Raw genomic sequence first — 21054 nt, forward strand, 5'->3', positions numbered from 1 at the left:
CATGTATAGAGGCCAGAGGTCAACATCAGGTGGCATTCCTCAGGCTCCACACTGCTTTTTAAGACAGCGATTCTCACTTGTCCTGGAACTCAACAAGTAGGCTAGGCTGCCTGGCCAGGAAGCCCCCATATCCCTCCCACCTATGTGTCTTCAGAAGTGGGAATGAACACAAGCACACACCGCTGTACTCAGCTTTTATTATTACTGTTGTTGTTGTTGTTATAAAAATTTCAGAAAACAAATTTCGAGTATCTTTCCTGTGCCCCAATTCCTCCCAGATTCTCCCCCATTTTCTTGCCTATCAACATCATTTTCTTTCTTTCTTTCTGTCAGAAAGCAAAAAATGAAAAGTGAAAACCTCAATAAGACAAAATATACCAAAACAAAACAGAAAGCACACACACAAAAAAAACACAACACACATACAACGGGAGTTCATCTTGTGTTGTACTGGCTGGTTTGTGTGTCAACTTGACACAAGCTGGAGTTATCACAGAGAAAGGAGCCTCCCTTGAGGAAATGCCTGCATGAAATAGGGAAATTGTGGGAATTTTATGAGCAAAATCATATTCCACATAGCATGACCAAATTGAGAGATTAGAGAAGGTAACAGCATATTTCCCTCAGGAATATCAAGAATTAAACATTCTACAACTAAAATCCCCGTCTGGGCAGATGTTCTCCAGTGTATCTGGCTTGTGTCTGAGCCTTATACAGCAGGTGAGCTCCCTGAGGGACCTCAATTTTGAGAGTAGTACTGAGGGGGCCTTCAGATGTCTTCTGTTGTGGCTATGACTTTACTTAGTTATTATTAGTTCTAACATTTATTGGATTCTTACCATGTGCTATGCTGAACATTGAGATGCAGCTGCATTTCACAGACAACCAGATGAGATGGTGTCGCTTGGCTGTGCCTCATCCTATAGATGCCTAGAAAACATATGTGAGTCCTGAATGGGTCCCATGCACTGATGGTCTGAGGACCCACAGCTAACACATGGCAGAAGTAACATTTAACCCAGGTCTGTGTCTTAGGCTACAGCTCACATTCTGACGGCAATTGTTATTCCAGTTCCCAAGGCTCTAACGCCCTCTTCTGGCCTCTCTGGGCACTGCATATATATGGTGCATATGAAAGAGGTTTCTCTCTTTGCAGTGGCTTCCAGGAAGCTCTGAGCTATCTTTTGTGGTTTGGCTCCTATAACACACATGCTAATCTTACCCTCTTGTGCTGTGTGTCTAATTTTATCCTTTGTGTAAGATGTATTTCCATAAGCTTCCTCAAACCCTCTTTAAAACATGAAGTGAGATGTAAACAAAACTGCGTTTTCTTTCTCTAGCCCTGAGCAGGGTGGTCTTTCTGTCTCCCACAACCACCTGTCTGGTGTGTAAAACAGCTTTCACTCTTGCTGCCACCCTACTTTTCTCTACAGTACAGTTCTATGACTCGTTTGTCCAGGGCCAACAAAGCATGAGATTTAGCATTCCACTTGACCATCTTGAGCACCAAGGCCTGGTTAGTGACATGGATCACTGGGGCACAAGACTGCCAGAGCTGCACACACACCATGTAAGAATACCAGATGATACCAACCTCAAGACTGTCACCCCCACGCCAGCAGGTCCAGGCAATTTGATTGCCACTCTCCCTGCTCCCTGCCTCTATGGGCTGAATGTCACTCATGCTCTCCCCCCAGGCCACAGGTCTCTCCTGTGTGCTCTGATTGCCTCCTCAGGCCATGCTCGCTGCTCTGAGCCTCTGCATTGGCATTGTTGTCTGCTCCCCGACACCTTGGCTCAGCCCTGGCTCTGGCTCATTCAGCTTTATGGTGTTCTTTGGCTTTGTGGCCTCTCCAGTGGTAGGCCATGGTACCCTGCTCTACCTGAGAGACACTTTCAAATCGTGTTCTGCGTGTCCAAGTTTATATTTCATAACCCAAGATAGAGGCTGCAAACACTGATTATTTGTTTAATTCTTCAGTACAAGAAATGGAATAGAACAGCTTCCCACTTGGATTGTGGCAAAGTTCTCATGTGTCTCTGAACACAGTCCCTCCTAGTGCCTGTTTGGTTGTAGCCTTGGCCTCCCCCATCATGTGCCCTGGTGTGTTCTGTCCTTCACATGCCCACAGCGTGCGTACCTGTGTCCACTTGTAGATCTGTGGCCAGGGTTTAACAGTGTGGACCATCAGTTGTGACTATAAGCAAATTTTTAAAAATGATTTTTATGTACATGCGTGTGTCTACTTGTCTGTACTATATGCATGTAGTAGCCTCCAGAAGCCAGAGAGTGTGTCCAGTGCCCTGAAACTGGAGTTACAGGTGGTTGTGAGCTGCCCCATATGGGTGCTGGGACTTAAACCCTGGTCCTCTGCAAGTGCAGAAAGTGCTCTTAATCACTGAGCTGTCTCTGCAGCCCCTAAAAGTAGATCTTTGACTTGGCAGAAATATATGATTGCCTTGCGCACTCCTCCAATGGGAAGAAAGTGTTTTCAGTTCTGAAAGTTTGAGGAAAGCCCCATGTTCTCTTCTGAGTTCATGTGTGTCTGCCACACAGAACTTGACAATGTGCATGGACATGAGAGGGATGACTGCTCTCTTACTTCATATGGTGCTGTTAAAAATGAGTGACAAAAGATGGCTTCTGTCAGCCTGTCTTCAATGGACTCTGAAAATAGAGCTGTGGGCTCTCAGAACTGTGCACGTCTATTAACTGGCCTCTGGCAGGCATCTTGGGACTTAGTGCCGTTAAGCCAAGACCCTCTTCTTTCAGCTTTCTCCTGACACAAGGCATAGCATCGTCCTCACAGGGTATACATACCCATTCCACAACTCCAGGAGCTTCGCTGCCTCTTTGTTAGAGACTTCTGTGATGCTTTTACCTACTAAGTTAATTTAGCAGCAAAAATCATGACAAAAAACAAAACAAAAAAAACAATGTCTCCCACTGTGACTGGTGGACCAGAAAAGGCCCACAGTTTCACACCCCAGTTACTGTTAGAAGGGATAATAGTTTATAATGAATTATTTTACCCTCTTAATAAAAGCAAGTCCTGGGGGGATCATGTGTTTCTTGGCCTCCACTTTTTAGTTGTGCAGTTGCAGTTACCACTGTATCACAGTCTCTCAGACAGCTCAAACTGGGCTTGCTCCATAGACTCGCTGGCCGGAGTTTCAGTCAGGGAATACGTTTCAGCCATTCTCTGAGTTCTCATTCTGAGCCACACCCCAGTTGTCACAGGGAGGAGGCGACTCCTCTCCTCACTTGATGTGGCCCTTCTCGCTCCCACCCAAACTGGTCCTAACAAGAGTACCAAAGACTTTCTTGCTATTCACATGAGTGTATACAGCCAATGCCATTGGTCTTTTTGGTGCTTTGTATATGCAAACTAATTGAAATTTCACAAGACCCACAGGGGTGATCTCCCCATTTTACAGAAGAGATAATTACAATTCTGAAAGGCTAGCTAACTTGCCCAAGGTCACATAGTAAATGATAGGCTGCCCACTCCCCCATACACATACCTTATCTGCAATGGATTGTATCTGCTTTAAATACTATGATCTTGGAACTGGAGGTATATGATTTACTGGTTAAGAGTGCCTGCTGTTATTCCAGAGGACCCAAGTTACGTTCCCAGCAATGATGCTGGCTGGATTACAGCTACCTGCACTCCAGATCGGAGTACCTGCATACTAACACACACACACACAAATAAATAAATAAATAAATAAATAAATAAATAAATAAATAGTAGATCTTTAATAAAAGACAAAGTACTGTGATCTTACCTTGTTCCAGTACCCACTAAACTTTATAATACCTAACAGCAATGTGCTTCAACTCTGTATCCCAATTCACTGTGTCTGGAGTAGACTGGCATTTTTAGGAGATTCCATTTTGAAAGTGACATTTACTTCCTTGAGTATGTCTTGTCTGCTCTCTGGCAGGTAGGGTAAGAACAGACAGAGACATGCTTCTTACAGTCCTTTTTGGGTGCCATCTGTTTCATTTCCTCTTTCTTTGACCTGGAATTTTCTTCTGGCTCCCCTGACTTAAAAGAGTCTATTCAAAGGTTCTGGATAAGATGAGATCTAGTTTGACTGCACCCTCAGCTGGAATTAACAGGAAGTGTGGGGCTTTGATTGCCTTATTGCTGTACAGGGTGCTTGCCCTCACGTACAGTTCTAGCAATATCCTGATGCTTTTGGCCAAACAGGGATCAGCATCAGGCCCTTAACGTCATGCTCCTAGGCAATAAAGTTCATGTTCCAGGGATTCTACAACCTGCTCTTATCTGTCATTGAGCCTTAGCTCATGGGCCCAGGATCCAACAAACATTCCTCTACCTGTGACTATCACAGCCTCACAGATCCCCTCACACTCTCCCATCCTTCTAGAATGTTCTTCTCCATATGCCTCTGCCAAGCCTCAGCTCTTTCATGCATCCTTCCCTGTCTGCCTTAATAAACCACTCATCTTCCACTTTCTGGAACCTTATATGCCTATGCATTTCTCCAGGATGCTAGTCATATTTTGCCTTGTAATTATTTGCAGATATTCTTTGACTTGCCTAGCACGGGGACCACTTTTTCATTGTACCCACAGCAAGCTCCAAGCTCGCTGCCAGATGTCCATATAGTGGCTAGAGTTCTGCTAAAAATCCAGTGCCTGGTGATATCTTTCAGTTACATTTTATAGTATTTTTTACTTTTGTGTATATTCATATGGGCATAAAAGTAGATATACTTCTTAATATCCTTCTATGGTTTGGAAAAGAATATGTGCTGGCTATAGGAGAGTTTGAAATAAGTGAAAAGCACAGAAAGGACAATGAAGTCCATCTTTAACATCCTACGGTAGCCTGCAGATAGTCACTGTGAAGACTTAGTGTGTGTCTCTTTAGCAATTACATTAACATACAAAATAGGTTTCTGTATTTTATTCTTCTTCTGTACTTAAAAACAAGTGTCGTATTTTGAATAATGGACACTCTTCCACCAACAGCATTATCTCCTCTCTAGATTCTTATTTCTTATTTATGTCTAATTTCATTTGTTGGCTGTGACCTTTACAATAAGAATCAAGGTGCCAGGGAAATAACTTCATAAAGTGCTTGCTGCATAATTACAAGGTCCTGAGTTCCACTCCCAGAGTTAACAAAGAGAGCGGCATTTCCCATCCCCCACCCCCCCACCCCCCCACCCCCCCACCCCCCGCTCCCCCGGGCTCATGCAGCTTTCCTTTCTTCCAGCTTCTGGTTCAATCTGTCCCTTCTCATGCTCTGCTCAGCATCTAAATTGAGGCTCACTCCTGCTTCACTCTTCTTTTACTTTGTAAGAAGCAGGGTCTTGCTGTATTGCCCAAGCTGATCTCAAACTCCTGATCCTCCAGCCCTCCTGTCCTCCCACGTGGCCAGAAATACAAGCAAGCACAATTGCTCCTAGATTTGCTGTTTAGGTTTTTAAAAACTGTTTTGTTTCCATCCCCCAGGAAGGCCCTTCATCACCCATCTGAGGTTACTGGCAGCCTCCTGCCCTACCCACGAGCATGGCTTTGTGTGCTACGAAGCGGGCGGTTATGAAGAGAGCATGTCCTCTGCCCGCCTCAGGGAGGGACTGCTTCCTGCACTTTTATAGTAAAGAGCAGTTAAGGCACACATGCCTCCATTTTATTTTAGGATTGGAGGTCACGTGTCTTCATGGCTCTGTTACAGGGTTGTTGTATTGTTTTTCTTCCTACAGCCCTCAAGCAAAACAAAGCAGCTCTTCAGACTTTGTATCTTCTGCATTCAGAATATCCACCTAGCCCTCAGACATCACTGGCCTCTTGGACTGAAGCTTCTCTGATCCAAGCAGCTGCACAGACAGCTCACACAAAGCTTCCTCATAACTTCCAGCATCTAGCTGGTATTTGTCCTGTAGTGGTCTGCAGTGAGGTAGGGGCAGACAGGGTCTTCTTCTGTGCTGATCTCATCCAGTGGCTCTGGAAGTCACATAGAACAGGGGCTTTCGTTGGAAGAGGCATATAGAAGTAGTGTTTGCTCAGCTCCCTACAAAAGCTTCAGAAAATGCCAGTGATCGAAAGCCACTTTTCTACTGTTTTCTTTTCAGCTTGTAAGTAGTCACTGTTCTTTAACTAGCCATATTCCAGAGAGACCTCATGACTCTTAGTTCATCCCCTGATAAGCTTGTTGACTTGCTCATCCTTGTCACCATCTCTGGTAACACGGTGGTCCTTTCTTAGTCCTGACTCCTTATTTGCTTCTTTGGAACATTTTCGAGCAGTGGATGCTTCCAGTACCCCACCCTCATGCAGATGAATGTGACTTCAGGGGCAAGTTCCCTAAGCAATAAATGATCTGTTGGCCCTAGGCATATTAACTGAAGATCTGTTGAGCCTGACAAAGCACCATCGAGGAGATGACCAAGGCCATGAAGCTGTGACTTCTGTCAGATCTTTGGGCTCACACCTTCCCACCACAACCTTGGACCCCAATATCTGATGTGATTTGAATTCTACAAGTACATAGTGGGTACCAGGGTATCCTCCATTCCAGCCTGCTGAATCTCACTTTGGCCTGCCTGCTCTACTCCTGGTGGTAATGGAGCTGGGTTCTTCACAGAGAAGCTTCCTACTTTCTTCTCAAAACATCATCCTCTGGGCAAACTTCTTTCTCAGGCTCTTGACCCCTCAGCTCTGTAGAATCCCTTTACTGTTCTTGCAAGTTCTCTTTGTAAGTGGTTAGAAAAGAGCCCTCTCCCCACTTGCCTACTGTTTTCTTGAAGAAAAATAGAAGTGCTAGTAAGTAAGGAAGTAATGAAAGATCACCCCCAACATTTTAAGTATTTGTATATGGACACAGCATATTCATGAGGCTGTTTCCTTGGGTTTTGCCACTGTACTGTGAGCTCCAGGCTAGCTGGCCTGTGAGCTTCCCGGTGATTCTTTTGTCTCCCTGGAATCTCTCCATAGAGTGAAGGATGCCTTAGTGAAACACCAAGATGTGAGCTCCCTGGCTGCCAGGCTTCCCACATTGCTGCCTTGTCTCTTGTCCCAGTGGAACAGGACCAACAGCAAGGAGACAGCCAGAGGGGACCCCTCTACCCCAGAACATGTTCTTTACCCCTCTCTGCATGCAATGTACACACACTGGAAATGAGACACAACAGATCAGGAGATGAGCCACATGGCACCACGCACAGCTGCAGCATGGCTCCATCTGGCCACCTTCCTGCCTGTTCCCACCCTTTTCATTTGTGTTTATTGATACTGCTGGAGATAGACCCCAAGACTGAGCTACGTTGCAGGCTCTACTCTTCTATTGATACAGAACTAAAACTTTGTTCCCTTCTGAATACTTTCTAAGCAAGGTATGTGTGTAGGGTGTGTGTGATTTGCATATAAAACTTCAAAGGAGTCTGCTTTCTAGACCAATATTTACAGTTTTATAAGCCTGCGTATATTGAAAATCATTTCTCAGAGATCCTGTACTAGAATAAATTGCATTAGAGCTGCAGAATAAATTGCATTATAGCACTGGAACCTTCCAAAGCTCCCTCAGGCAGAGCTGGTCTCCATTTCCTCTGACCTCCTCTAGACAGCACCCTAGGCTGGCTTCTGTTGTTATGGCATTTAACCAGGTTGGGTTGTGATTTATCTGTTTATACACCTTTGTCCCTCTCATACCCCCATAGCATCAGGGTCCTTTAGAGTAAGAACCAGGCTGCATTTATCTTTGTTAATGTAGCCATCAGTACAGGTCCTGAAAATGTGCTCTCACCATTTCTTTCTGCCAAATATACCAATGTTTAAACAGATTTTCCAAGATTTTGAATGAAGCATTAAGACAGTTTCATCAGCAATACAATAATTAGTGCTTTAATAGCAATCAGAAGACCTTATATTAACTGTTATCACAATAGCATGTAATATAGTAGTATAGTATTTGTTGCACACCTACTATGTCCAGGGACTATTCTGGGCTCATTACACATTTTACACTATTGAATTCTCTCTGCACACTTAGATGCAGATAGAATCTTCATCTGTTTTACTAATATACAGTACTTTTTTAAAAGTCTCTCTCTAAGTAGCCCAGGCTGGTTACAAACTCTCCATGTAGCCCAGGCTGACCTTGAACTTGAATCTCTTGCCTCTAGCTTTTGTTGTCTTCACTTTAGAGATGTGGAGCACAGATGGACTCCCCCACCCCGCCCTCAGGTACAGAACCAACAAATACGAAACTTGGATTTGAGCTAGTCAGCCTGGGCAAAGAACAGAGGGAAAAGATGAAACACTATTTGTTTTGTTTTGTTTTGTTTTGTTTTTCAAGACAGGGTTTCTCTGTGTAGCCCTGGCTGTCCTGGAACTCACTCTGTAGACCAGGCTGGACTTGAACTCAGAAATCCGCCTGCCTCTGCCTCCCAAGTGCTGGTATTAAAGGTGTGCGCCACCACCGCCCAGCTGAAACACTATTTTTAAAGGTGTTCTTTATATAACCTTTTGGAAATTTGTTTTTTCTAAGTGTAATGTGTTCCTTGGGTTGTACACTTGAATGCCAAGGGCACAGTGCAGGCCAAACAGGAACTGTGAGCTGCCGAGGAACAGGAGTCACAGCCAGAGAGTCAGAGCAGCTAAGCAGAACAGAGATGAGTTTGGTTTTGAGGAAGTACGTATTTGCATTAATTTTTAAGAAGGTTGTCATTTAATTGCCTTTAATATAAAACTAATAACATTTTTATTAAATGGTACTTAATATTTTTTCTGTTTTATTTTCTTTTAAATTAATTTTTTTTAAATTTTGCAAATGGATATTGTTTAGATGGACCCTTTCTGAAATCAAACATGTAATAAATACATTGACTCACTTACCCTGATTGGCAAGCTCTTTCCTAAGAAAGCAGCCCTGCTTTCTATGTCATTGACATGCCCTGGCCCAGCTGTGTCATTGCAGTGTGTGGGCACTAGGCTCCTCCTCAGAAGAGCCAGGCCACCTCTGTGGTAGTGTCCTGACAGCTGGCATCTTTAGTTTTTACAGTTATTGACATATTTGAATTTCTTTTTCCTCTTGATTTTCACTGTTCACCTAGATAACTGTCCATCTCATTAAAATTAGCCTTTCTTTTTGGTGATTGTATTTTCTTCACTTTGGCAGGGCACATCTGTCTTCCTTTTTAAGCAGGAGTTACTGTAGTTGAGGATGGTACCTCGATCGTCCTGCCTCAGTTTCCAAGCTGGGATGATAGGAGTATCCTGCCTCACCTGCCAGCCCTTTGCTTTGTAGTGGTCACCTTAAGCTGTCACTTCTCTTCCTTCTCATCTTGCATTTTGCTCTCTGACCTTTCCCTGGCCTGTGTCCTCCCTGCCCTGGCTGTGCTCTGCGATTTGTTGTCATATCTTCTGGAAGCAAATGCCTAAGTCCTCGCTCTCACCCTTCCTGTTTAGTCGCTTCAGAATGTGAGTTTTCTTATAATGAAGCTATCTGTGGCACCACATGTCGTGGCTGCCCGCATTGTCCTCACTGTCTAAGTCATTCACAGGTTCACTATTCCTCCAAAGTAGGTGTTAAATTTCCAGTTGCTTTACTCTTTAAACGGAATCTCTTCTTCAGTTGCATTATACTGAAATAGGATCTAAACAGTTTTATAGGAGTTTCCAGAATTTTTTTCTTATATGCTACTTTATAGGATTGTTCAATATTAGCTTCATATTTTAAAGATGAATAAATGCATTGAGAAGTTGTACACTTATGAGCAGCTGTAGAAGTACATACTTGTCCTGGCACTCACATGGTTGAGGCAGGAGGATCATAAATTCAGAGATAGCTTGGGCTACATAGCATTATATTACATTACATTCTTTATTCTTTAAATACATATGTTCTGATGCTTCAGGTCAGTTTCTATGTTTTGAATGGTGAACTTATTGCAGGGTGATTTCTCCCTTACAGACAGAAGAACAGTGAAGCAAGACCTGATGAGTTCATTCTCCCTCACACACAGCTAGCTACTGTGAGTGACTGGTGGCCATGCTCCCCACACTCAGACTCAGGATGATTCTCCCATCTTTGTATGGGATTCTGTGGCCTCTCCGATCTCTGGGGTTATTGCTAGAGTCAAGGAAAGGGGCTAGGGAAAGGCATACCCCTCTTGAGGGTGTTTCTATACATGCCACACAGGGCTTCTACACACCTGCTGATCAAGACAATCAAGTCAGGTGATGAGCTACCTCATGGGAAATGAAGTCCAGCCTTGTGTCCAAATATGACTATGGCATTTTGGAAGGAAGTGGACCTTATAGCATATAGACCACTGTGCTCCTGGGATAGATTGGAAGAGACGACTTATGGGTTTGTGCTGTGGACATTCTAATCGGTTCTGGGGGATACTGAGTCCAATCTTTTAACAAAATGCTTAGTGTTGATTTTCTGTGTCAGCCAGGTTTTCTTTGCTTTTAATAGGCCATAGCAGATGTCTTTGAGGAGTAATTAGATAAGGAAGGCTACCTGGCAACAGCATTTCTTCTATGGTAAAAGATTTTTTTCTGTAATGTTGGGGGTTTGGTCCTTTAGTTATCTGGGGCACTCTGCTCTTCATTAGCCAGTGTGACAGTCTTTATAGGCCCTAGACAACTATAGAATGGGGACAGGGTGGGTCTCATTGGGACTGCTACTGTGCATCCAGCCTGCATGTTGCTAGAACAACCTCCTTCCCAGCTAGTGCTCCACCTCGGTCTGTCTGGGAAGCCCCTCTAGAACATGCTCAGTGGCATTTGTTTAAGCCAACAAAAGTCTGTTAAGGGATTCTCTCAGGCTGACTTCACCCTGCACTTGTTGATTAGAGTTGCTTGGCTCTTCCTTCTCTTTGTTCTTTCCTGTGTGATCAACCAGTAGGCTGACATTTTTCACATGATTAACAAGCCTACTATGCCTTCCAGGGACCAGCCCCATTTTCCATAGGATCTCAGCCTTCATCTATTGTTTACAGATACCCAATAAATCCCTACTCTACAGCACACAGAGGGCTTAGCTCTGCAGATGCTGTGATGATCACAGATGAATAAGCTCGTGGAGCTTAACAAGGAACAAAGGGTGTACCCAAGGAGAGACCCAGTGAATCAAGTAATCACAGGAAGAATGTAAAACACAGCTTTTCTGAGTGGCCCTTTGCCCAGGCAAGAGGTCAGGGAAGGCATCTTGGAGCAAGAGGAATTTGGGTAGAATTTGGGAAGGAGGGGCCTAGCCATCTAGGTCAAGAGCTGTTAGCTTGTAAATGAGGGAAGAGGAGAGACAACAGAGAGGTGGGACTGTGGGCCATAAACACTTGGGATTTACCAGATCCACCAGCCACTGCATGGCAGCAGGGTTGGAAGGAAGCAAGGGTGTATGAGACTGGGTCGGTTAAGAGGCAGCCGCAGCCATGCAGGTAGGGGTGCAAGAGTCTTAGTCCGAGATCTGAGTCAAGTCTCTTTCTGGATTTCATGACCCTGCGTTCAGAGGGAACTAACTCTTTCCCAACTATTAAATCATGAAGTGTGTTCGTCCTTTCTTCTCCGACTTCTCGAACTGAGACAAGCCTTATGCCTATTGTTCTAATCACACCAAAGGGAAAGTACACAGTTGCCGGTGCTTGGCAGTGTTGGAGGTGTAGTGGGAAATACTGTTTATGTTCATTTCTTGGACATATGGGTGAATCATGAATGGCTCTTCTCCCAAGTCTTCCATGAGGTTCACATGGCCAGGACTTTGCCAACTTAGATTTCCTTTTTCTCACCGTGAGAGACATTGTGAACTGACTGTGGCACTCTGCTCCTTCCGTGTCCTGATGTGCCCCCCCCCCCAGATACTTCATCCCAAGCCCTTGCTACAGCCTGCAGCAGCATCTCCATACTCGTGGCCTCTCTGCTGTTCCCTGTACTTTTAGGAATGAGTGAGTGTCCACTGTCCCTGAAGACCTAACCTTGTCTTTCACTTGTACTCCATTACTATATTGTGTGTTTCTGTGTGGAGACACATGCCTTGGTATATATGTGTGGATAGGAGGCTAGACAACAACTCTGTAGAATCTCTTTTTCTCCCTTTATGTACCTTCTGGGAATCAGTCTCAGGTTGCCAGGCTGGCTCAGTAAATGGGTCTCCCCACTGAGCCATCTCTCAGACCCTTTCACTCACAGTTCAGAACTGGCCTCTGAGAAAGTCAGTGCTCAAGCTCTCCCTTCCTTCTGAGCCCATCCACACAGTCTGTGCCCTGAGTGCCCTCCATTTTTATAGTTTGCTAGAAAGACTCCTAGAACTCATTGATAGAGCTGTTAGCACACTTAGGGTTGTGATGGCCAAAAGGAAACAGGCAGCACAAGAAGAATCCATGTGAGTCCCCATGTAGAGCTTCCAAATGTCCTCTCCACTGGAACCCTGGCTTGGACTGGCTGTGACACAAAGAGCACCAGCAGAGTGACTGGCTGGCTTCCTGGTGGATTGATCCCATGGATGACCTTAGCACTCAGTCCCTCCAGAGGGAAGCTAACATGTATGACCTAAACCCCACCACCAACTACACATTACTTGCCAGTGTGACTTGAAGCTCTTAAGAAAAGAGACATCCACTGTCATTCAAGAGGGCTTAGACCTGTTTGGACAAGGTGAAATTCCATTGCCCACTTTCTGCCTTAAGACAATGTGGGATTATACACTGCCAATAGCCAACCATTGACATAGACACCCACCATGTGTGACCAGAGGTTACTTTGCAGGCGGAGGATTAGTAGTAAGTCCTGACTTGTTTGGACCTTCTTGAGGTAAAGCTTGGAGGGCAGCTGCTAGCTTCTGAGGCCCAGATGTCACTGTCACATCTAAGCTCTGCTCTGTCAACTAGTCATATAACCTTAGCTGTGATGTTCTTTCAGCCTCTCTTCACTAAGACTGAGATTAATACTAGTGCCTACTTCATGTTGTTCTTCCATCAGGTCAATGAGAGAGTATGTGTGTTAGAACACATGGTATGTAGGAGCATACAGTGAAGAGTGTGTGTGTTAGAACACATGGTATGTAGGAGCATGCAGTAAAGGAAAACTGGAGAGAAGTTCATATTTTAGGTGTTTATTTATTTATTTAATGCATGTGAGTGTCTGCCTGCATGTATGTGTGTGCACCACATACATACCTGGTGCACACAGAAGCTAGAAGAGGGTGGATCCCCTGGAACTGGAGTTACAGGCATTTGTGAGCCACCATGTGTGTGCTGGAAGCTAAACTTGGGTCCTCTAAAAAAGAAAAAAGTGATCTAAGCATCAGGGCCATCTCTCATGTCCTCTTTGTTTTTAATGTTTAGATTTTAGTTTGTGCATTGCGTACCACGTGAATACCTAGTATCTGTGGAGGACAGAGGAAGGCATCAGGTCTCTTGAAACTAGAATCACATTTGATTGTGAGCTACCAAGTAGGTGCTGGGAATTTAACCCAGGTCCTCTGCAAGAGCAACAAGTGCTCTTAACTGCTGAGCCGTCTCTCTAGCATAGCACCCCACTCCACCCCTTTGTGTTTTGAAACAGAATCTCATATACACCTGGCTAACCTGGAACTCTCTATGTAGACCTTGAACTCAAAGATCCACCTGCCTTCTATTTTCATATTTACCATGAGAAAAATATTCCAATCTTTTTTTCTGATCCTTTAATATGGTAAAATTTGCTTGTGTGGGTGGTTTTGAAAATGTACCCTTTATTTCACACCTCATGTCTTTTAAACAAAGGTGAAAGTATGAAGTAGCAGTCATAAGAGGTTATATTCTGGTGTGAGAGCGAGCATGAGTTAGAGGGGAGAAGGACCCCCAGGGGGGCAGATGTGTTCTGATACATTCGGATGTGGACATTGTTGGCAGACCTTTGCTATAAACTGCAGGGAGATTTTAACAGTTGAAAACCACATATGCACCGTTTTTCCATGTTGCTTCTAAGAAGGCCAAGCTCCAGCCTCCTTCCTGCACCACTTTCCAGCACCAAGCTCCCTGAAGGCAGTCTACTGCAAGCTGCACCCAGCTGGCCTTAAAAGGGCCACACTGGCCTCCAGAAATTGTTTAAAACTGAATGAAGCCTAAGAGCTTTCTCTGATGGTTAGGCCTTGAGTTTGTGCGAGCCACTAATTGTTCTCTAGGCTTTCCTGGGAAGGTGGCTGAGCTTGGGGCTTGGCTTTGGCGTCTGCCATCTGCAAGCTGCTATTTGTCCACATGTGATGTGGATCAATACTGTTTGTCCATGGATCATAGCTTTAATGTTTTTCAGTTTAGGAAAATGTTCCCTCTAGGTGGGACTTGCTCTCAGACTTCTAAGGCCTTGAGGTTCCCAGAGAGTCAGTTTCTAGGTTGGGTCCACCAGTTAGTGTTGGTAGATGGGGCTGCTTCGAGGAGGGAAACTCAGGAACTTTTCAGATGGAGGCCCAGCTACCTAACTGAATGTTCTTCCCCCCACCCCAGCTCATCTCTAGTGATGCTGATGGAGCCATCCAAAGGGCAGGAAGATTCCGGGTGGAAAATGGCTCTACAGATGAGGTAAGGATGCCCAGTTCCTGTATCACCACCAAGTGCTCAGCTGTGGCAGTGGACAGAAACCCCATGAGTGCAGATGAGTTGCTTAAACTGAGCCCTGGAAGGGACAAATAGGAATTTTCCAGAGCTTTGCACAAAGCAGACATGAAGGGGTAATACCATCAATGGGGTCATAGAAGGTACTGATAAATTTACATATTTTTTCAAAAAAGTATCATAAAGTCAAGTAGACACATGGGACTGTTCTGCCCCCAGCAGCCTGGAGGGGGACCCACAGCCTCTTTAATCAATCTCGGTTTCTCTGAGGATGAGACCTCCTGCCTCCACGTCCTCAGAATGTTGGGATTACAGGCATGCATGCACCACCATGACAGTTCATGCAGTGCTAGGTATCGAACTCAGGGTTTCAAGCATATTAAGCAAGCTCTTTGCCTGAGCTACATCCCCAGTCACACAATGTGAACTTTCAATACATATATATCTCATGGAGTTATCAAATAAGGGCAATTAGCACATCCAAATAGACATTTTATTTTATTACAGTCTCTTTTCAGTGCTGAGAACAATCCCAGGGCCTCATTCATTCTAGGAAAGTGCTGTACCATTATGCTGTTCTCATGACCCAGACCCTTTTAAACTTAAGTCCTCACAGCTTAGTGCGGGACACTGGGTATGCTCCACAGAGCCGTAAAAGAAGGGGCCCAGCAGTTGCTTACAGGAGGTCCTCTGAGAACGGCAAGCCTCCTCTGTCTGACAGTCGAGCTCAGGAGACTGTTGCTGAGACTCACGGCAGCATCAGGGTGTGGATGAAACGGCTTTAGGATTTAAATCTCAGCCTATGTCTACTGTGATTTCCTGTCTTTGAGTCGGTTTTCTGCTGAGTAGGGTAGAGACGGCCCTGCTCTGCAGCACCTGCTCTGCAGCACCTGCTCGCGCCAGTGGTCTGTGTTAGACTTAAGCACAAGGCTTTGCATAGTCACAGCGAGTGTGACCTCATCAACACATCCCACATTACTAATTGTCAGGAGGTTTGTGACATCTTGATTCTGTCACCTGTCCTATTAGCTCCCCCACTGAGCAGCTTTAAGGCTCCTTCAGATGAGTTTGTCCTGCCATCTGCATGCTCGTTCTAATTATTAATTAAAACGAGCATTGCCCTGGGTGGGCCACGGGAGACTCCCCCTGCTCCCACTTATATCAATTAGTTGGTGGCAAAACAGAGAGGACAGCCTTCTAGCTCTTCACACGCTTACCTTTGTCAACACAAGAAGGTTGTGTGCTGTTTTGGGGATGTGAAAACCCAATTTGGAGGAAGAGCAGTTAATAATAATGAATGTATCATCCGCCTAGCAATTCCTCTTGGGGTATTATAGCAATATTTAAAATCGGGGAAGACCCAGAACAACCCTAATTTCTATCCTCGAGATTGATTGCAAGTTACAGTCCAGCTGCACACTGGAATACTTCATTGCAGAACTGTATTCTGTTAGATAGAATGAAGTTGGAGTAGAGAAGTACTCAGAGGGTAAGAGCACTTTATCTGCAAACATGAACCCAAGTCCTAGTCCCAGACACCCACACCAAAGCCATGGCTGCATGCACCTGTAGCTCCAGCATTAGAGGACAAAGGCTGCTTCGTTCTCCACTTCTTTTGTCGATTCGTATGTACACTCTTGTCTCTCCTCATTGTGTGCATTTAACAATGGAGAGAAGGTGTCTGGTTCCATGAGACACACAACTTTTGGATACTAGGGTCCCCCCACCCATTTGAGTTAGGTAGTCAGTGAAGATGCATGTGAAATAACTTTTTAGTCCTTAAAAACAACCTCACTGTTACCGGCTGGCTCAGTAGAGGCACGTGGTATGTCACTGCTCACATCCCTGCCTCTCCCTGGATTCTTCTGTTCTGCAGTTGCCATGCTCAGCCCTGGGGTACCGGGGGAGGGCATGTGTGGTCCAAGGCAGGAACTTCAAAGGTTCTGGCAGTTAAGCCTGTAACCCCCTCTCAGAGTTTTGTTTTTAAATGACTATGATAAAGGGAAAACATTTTAAACATAATTTATAGTACAGATACATAGGATTTTTACTACATTAGAGAGCCAACCCAGGATCAGGTTTCATAAATTCTGTAATGTTAAATCCCTGGTATAGACCATTGTCTATAGACCAAAGGTCATTGTTACCAGAATTACGTGCATGCTTGTTCAAATGCAGGAGGACATGGCTTTGGCCCTCAGTGCTGAAGGGAGGGAGGGGAGAAAGAAGGGAGGAGGAAGAGGAGGAGGAGGAGGAGGAGGAGGAGGAGGAGGAGGAAAGAGAGAGGAGAAAAAGGAAGGAAAAAATGGAAAAAATGGAGAAGAGTCACAGACACTACCTAGAGAGCTCTGGAGAAGCATGCTGGTCAGCGCCAGAAGCACACATTGCAGTGCGTTTGAGGAGCTCTGAGCTAAGGCTCTCCTCAAAAGAAGCCTCTCTTTCTTTCTGCACCCGGGGCCTGGAAGCTCCTGGAGCCTGTGCTGGGGTCTCAGAGTTCTCTCAAAGCTCTCTTGGAGCTCTCTAGGGTCTAGGGCCTTGAAACCATGACACCAGCCTCTCTGAAGTCTGAGTGGCTGAAGCCAGCTCCCTGGCCTGGATGCCCCTTCGTTGGGTAGGTTGAGACCTAAGGCTGGCCAGTGTGCCCCAGGATCATGCCTTAGCTGCATGTACCTGGTTGTATAGTGGAAGGATTTGTGGAGCAGGAGTGCTGCCAGGACTCAATGGTGAAAGACAAGTGACTGCAGCTAGTGAATCACGCAGAAATCCTCCAAGGAACACAAGCCCAGTCACTGCCGCTCCTGAGTCACCCCAAAAGGTCAAAACGAAGAGGAAACACCGTAAAGTGCTCACACTTAACCTCTCCAGCAGGGAGCACATAAGCAGCTTATGTAGGTTTATGTAGGTGAGCTGAGGACAAGCCTTACCCATGTGCTGTTCTGGCTGTGTTCGCAGACCCTGGATCTGTTTGTCAAGAAGCATCAGACAGCCGTAAGATAGAGAGTGCTCTACCGAAAAAGCAAGGAAGGGAGGACATGATGTGCTTCAAAATGCCAGTGTCACAGAAGACAAAAATATGAAAGTGTTATGAAGAGAATCTAAATGAGACCCAGCAACAAACTAATCATGTGCTGGAGCCGGGAGCTTTCATCAGCATTGAGTATGTTGACAAGTGTGGAATACAGATGATGATATATCATATAGATGTTAACTTTAGGAAACTGATAAAGCTGAACTGCAGGTCTGGTGATGCAGCTCAATGGTTGAGTGCCTGCCTAGCATATAGAAGGATCAAGGTTCAAACTCCAGCACCAGTCAAAAGACTATGTTCTAGTTATATAAGAAAAGACCCCTTTTCCTGAGAAATATATACTGACGTTTTTAGGGATAAAGAGCTTTTACTTGTGCAATTGAGTCTTCAGTGGCCCAGGAAGAAATGTGTGTTCTGAATGGATGGCTCTGTCAGCAGAATACCTGTACAAATGTGAGGACCTGAACTCAGACCCCCAGCACCCATGTAAAAAGCCAGATGCAGCAACAGGCTCGGGAAATCTCAGCAGTGGTATGGGGTTTAGAGACAGATGGATCCCTGGAACTTACTATCTGGAAATCCTTGCCAATCAGTGAGCTTCATGTTCAATGAGAGACCAGGTAACATCAACCTCGGACTTCCAAATATATACATACACCTATTATCTTATAGCTTTTAGATAAGCTTAAATTACTTCCCTATAACTATTTATATATGCATAAACATAGCTTTTGAGGAAAATCAAGAAAAAAATCTTAAGACAAAATAAGAAACTTTAACTGGATGGTGGTAGTGCACTCCTTTTATCCCAGCACTCAGGAACCAGAGACTGGCTGATTTCTGAGTTCAAGGCCAGCTTGGTCCACACAGCAAGTTGCAGGACAGCCAGAGCTATACACGGAAACCCTGTCTCTGAAAAAACAAACAAACAAACAAACTTTAACCTTCAGTTTTACTCCCTAGTGAGTTAAAAACCCAGGTCATTTTTTTTTAAAGGACACAAACAATAATATAATAGGTAAGATTTTAAAAACAAGCAAAACCCATGTATGACTGGAAGAGTTTCAGCCCCAGATCTGCTGGTCAGCAGCACACACTTGGGCAGCATTCAGTTTCCTCATAAACCTGTTGGTAGTGATTCCAGACAAAATCAGCTGGAAGGTTCTGCATGCAACTAGGAATTTAGAGCACTTGGCAGATGTCAGGATGCCCAGAGCCATGGCACAGACAGCTTCCTCATTCACCTCATAAGATAGTGTGAGCCTGAAAGCATGGCAGAAACACACGGAGAGAAGAGGCCAGCAAATCCCCTTAGCAACAACTTCAACACACCCATCCTTTTTAAAAGTCCAGTGGTCAGTTCAGAGAATATATTATGACCTAATAAGGAGGTTAAGCAATCTAAAAACCATTCACCATCAGAAGAGCTATTGCAGTATGCCTTCTCCTCCATTTAATCTAGTCTACAAAGATCTGGCAAAGAAAAAATTGAAAGCCTCTTTGTAAATTCAGAATTGAAGAAAACTTCAACACGGTATGAATTGATCACAACCATCTAGAAAGTCACGGAGGCATGTCATATGTCACATGTCACAGAATCACAACACATGTTCTGAATAGTCTGTTTTCCATGCCTGACATGATGTAAACTCCATAGAGCTTCTCTCAATAACTTTTAACACAGTCTCAGCCTGGCATCAAGACCCACATGTTCACTGTAAGATTTACTGTCTCGTGAAGATAGGACAAGAGTTGCTGGAGAGATGGCTCAGAGGTTAAGAACACTCACTGCTCTTGGTGAGGACTCAGCTCCAGTTCCTGGTACCTACATGGCAGCTCACAACTACTTGTAACTCCAGCTCCAGAAGAGCTGATGGACTCCTCTGACCACTGTGAGCATCTGTGCTCACATGGCACACACAACTTCACACACACGTGCACACACACACACACAAATAAAAAAACAAATGAATCCTTTTAAAAATAAAATAAGAAGTGACAGACTATTCAATAATTAGATCTGGATTAGCTGCCAAAGTGTTAGTGGAAATTGATCTTTAATAATATATATCCAACTGATGACAGTGAAGTATAAGAGAACATGTAAAACATGGTATAACATGAACAGCTTTATTGATAATGATATGGGGAAGTCTTTCTAATACAACACTAACACATTAGAGCCACATGGTGCAAATCTGAGAAGTTTAGAACATCCCTGAGGCCAAAATTGCCATAAACAAGTTTGGAGTAAAAGTTTAATTAGAAGAAATGATTTACACTGTGTTTCAAAGGCTTCAAAATTATTTTTAAAATACTACACAATACTTAGGGAAACAAAAGACATAACAGGTATCCCACAAATAAAAATCATAAATGACCAATAAATATGAAGAAATTGGATTAAGGCCATTATCATTTGAGTAGGTTAATTCTTAAAGGAGTAAGTACTGAATAAAGGAGTGAGTTCAACCTAAAAGAAATGGTCAGTGAGACATCTCGTGGGTAAGGATGCTACCTAACAACCTGACAACCTGACAGAGTCCGTCAGAACTCACACAGTGTGCAGAACAAGTTATCATGACTTCCACACATGCTCAATGGCATGTGCTTCACACACATACACAAAGCACACAATAAAAAAGAATGGAAAAGGAGGGATGGCCCAATGGTTTAGGAGTATTTGCTGCACAATCATGATGACCAGGGTTTGGATCTCAGCACTTACCAATCAGATAGGCACCTATGGATGACAGGAGGTCACGGGCGTGATGACCTACAGTCTAGATGAGAAATGCAAGCATGTTCAGTGAGAGATCCTTCCTCAGAAGAATAGTTAGAGGGTGATAGGAGAGAACATCGTAGGATGCCCCTTGGCCCCCCCCCACACACACACATACACACACACACACTGGTGCCCCTATACCTTGGCATTTCTTCTTAACAATTTAATAGCAAAGATGTAATCTTAATGTGTTTATATTTGTGTTCCTTTATCTAATAGATAGACTAAATATTATTTCCATTTAAAAACTGATAGGTGTGGTGGCACATACCTTTAATCCCAGTACTTGGGAGGCAGAGGTAGAAGGAGTTCTGTGAGTTCAGGGCACCAGCCAGGTCTACATAGTGAGTTCTAGGACTCCATCTCAAACAAAACAAAGAAAACACTCTCTCTCTCTCTCTCTCTCTCTCTCCCTCTCCCTCTCCCTCTCCCTCTCCCTCTCCCTCTCCTGGGAATTGGTGTCCCCTAGGCACCATTCTTGCTACCCTATTGCCATTTCATCCAGAGGACATTTGTTAGCATCTTACTCAAGATCATTTGTTTTCTAGAACGTGGAAATTTTCTCTCTCTCTCCCTCTCTCTCTGTCTCTCTCTCTCTCTCTGTCTCTCTCTCTGTGTCTCTCTCTCTCTCTCTCTCTCTCTCTCTCTCTCTCTCTCTCTCTCT

At 44.4% G+C, this 21054-nt stretch overlaps 1 protein-coding gene across 1 annotated transcript in view; it reads left to right on the plus strand.

The window, feature by feature from the left end:
• Garnl3 (GTPase activating Rap/RanGAP domain like 3) overlaps positions 1–21054 on the plus strand; it is a 116712-nt gene that overhangs the window by 25102 nt on the left and 70556 nt on the right. Inside the window, exon 3 of the mRNA XM_028757043.1 lies at positions 14470–14544. Coding sequence (XP_028612876.1) covers positions 14470–14544 — 75 coding nt within the window. The remainder of the gene's footprint in view (positions 1–14469; positions 14545–21054) is intronic.

The sequence above is a fragment of the Grammomys surdaster genome, unplaced genomic scaffold (genome assembly GCF_004785775.1).
Source record: "Grammomys surdaster isolate TR1022 unplaced genomic scaffold, NIH_TR_1.0 126133, whole genome shotgun sequence".
Classification (NCBI taxonomy): domain Eukaryota; kingdom Metazoa; phylum Chordata; class Mammalia; order Rodentia; family Muridae; genus Grammomys; species Grammomys surdaster.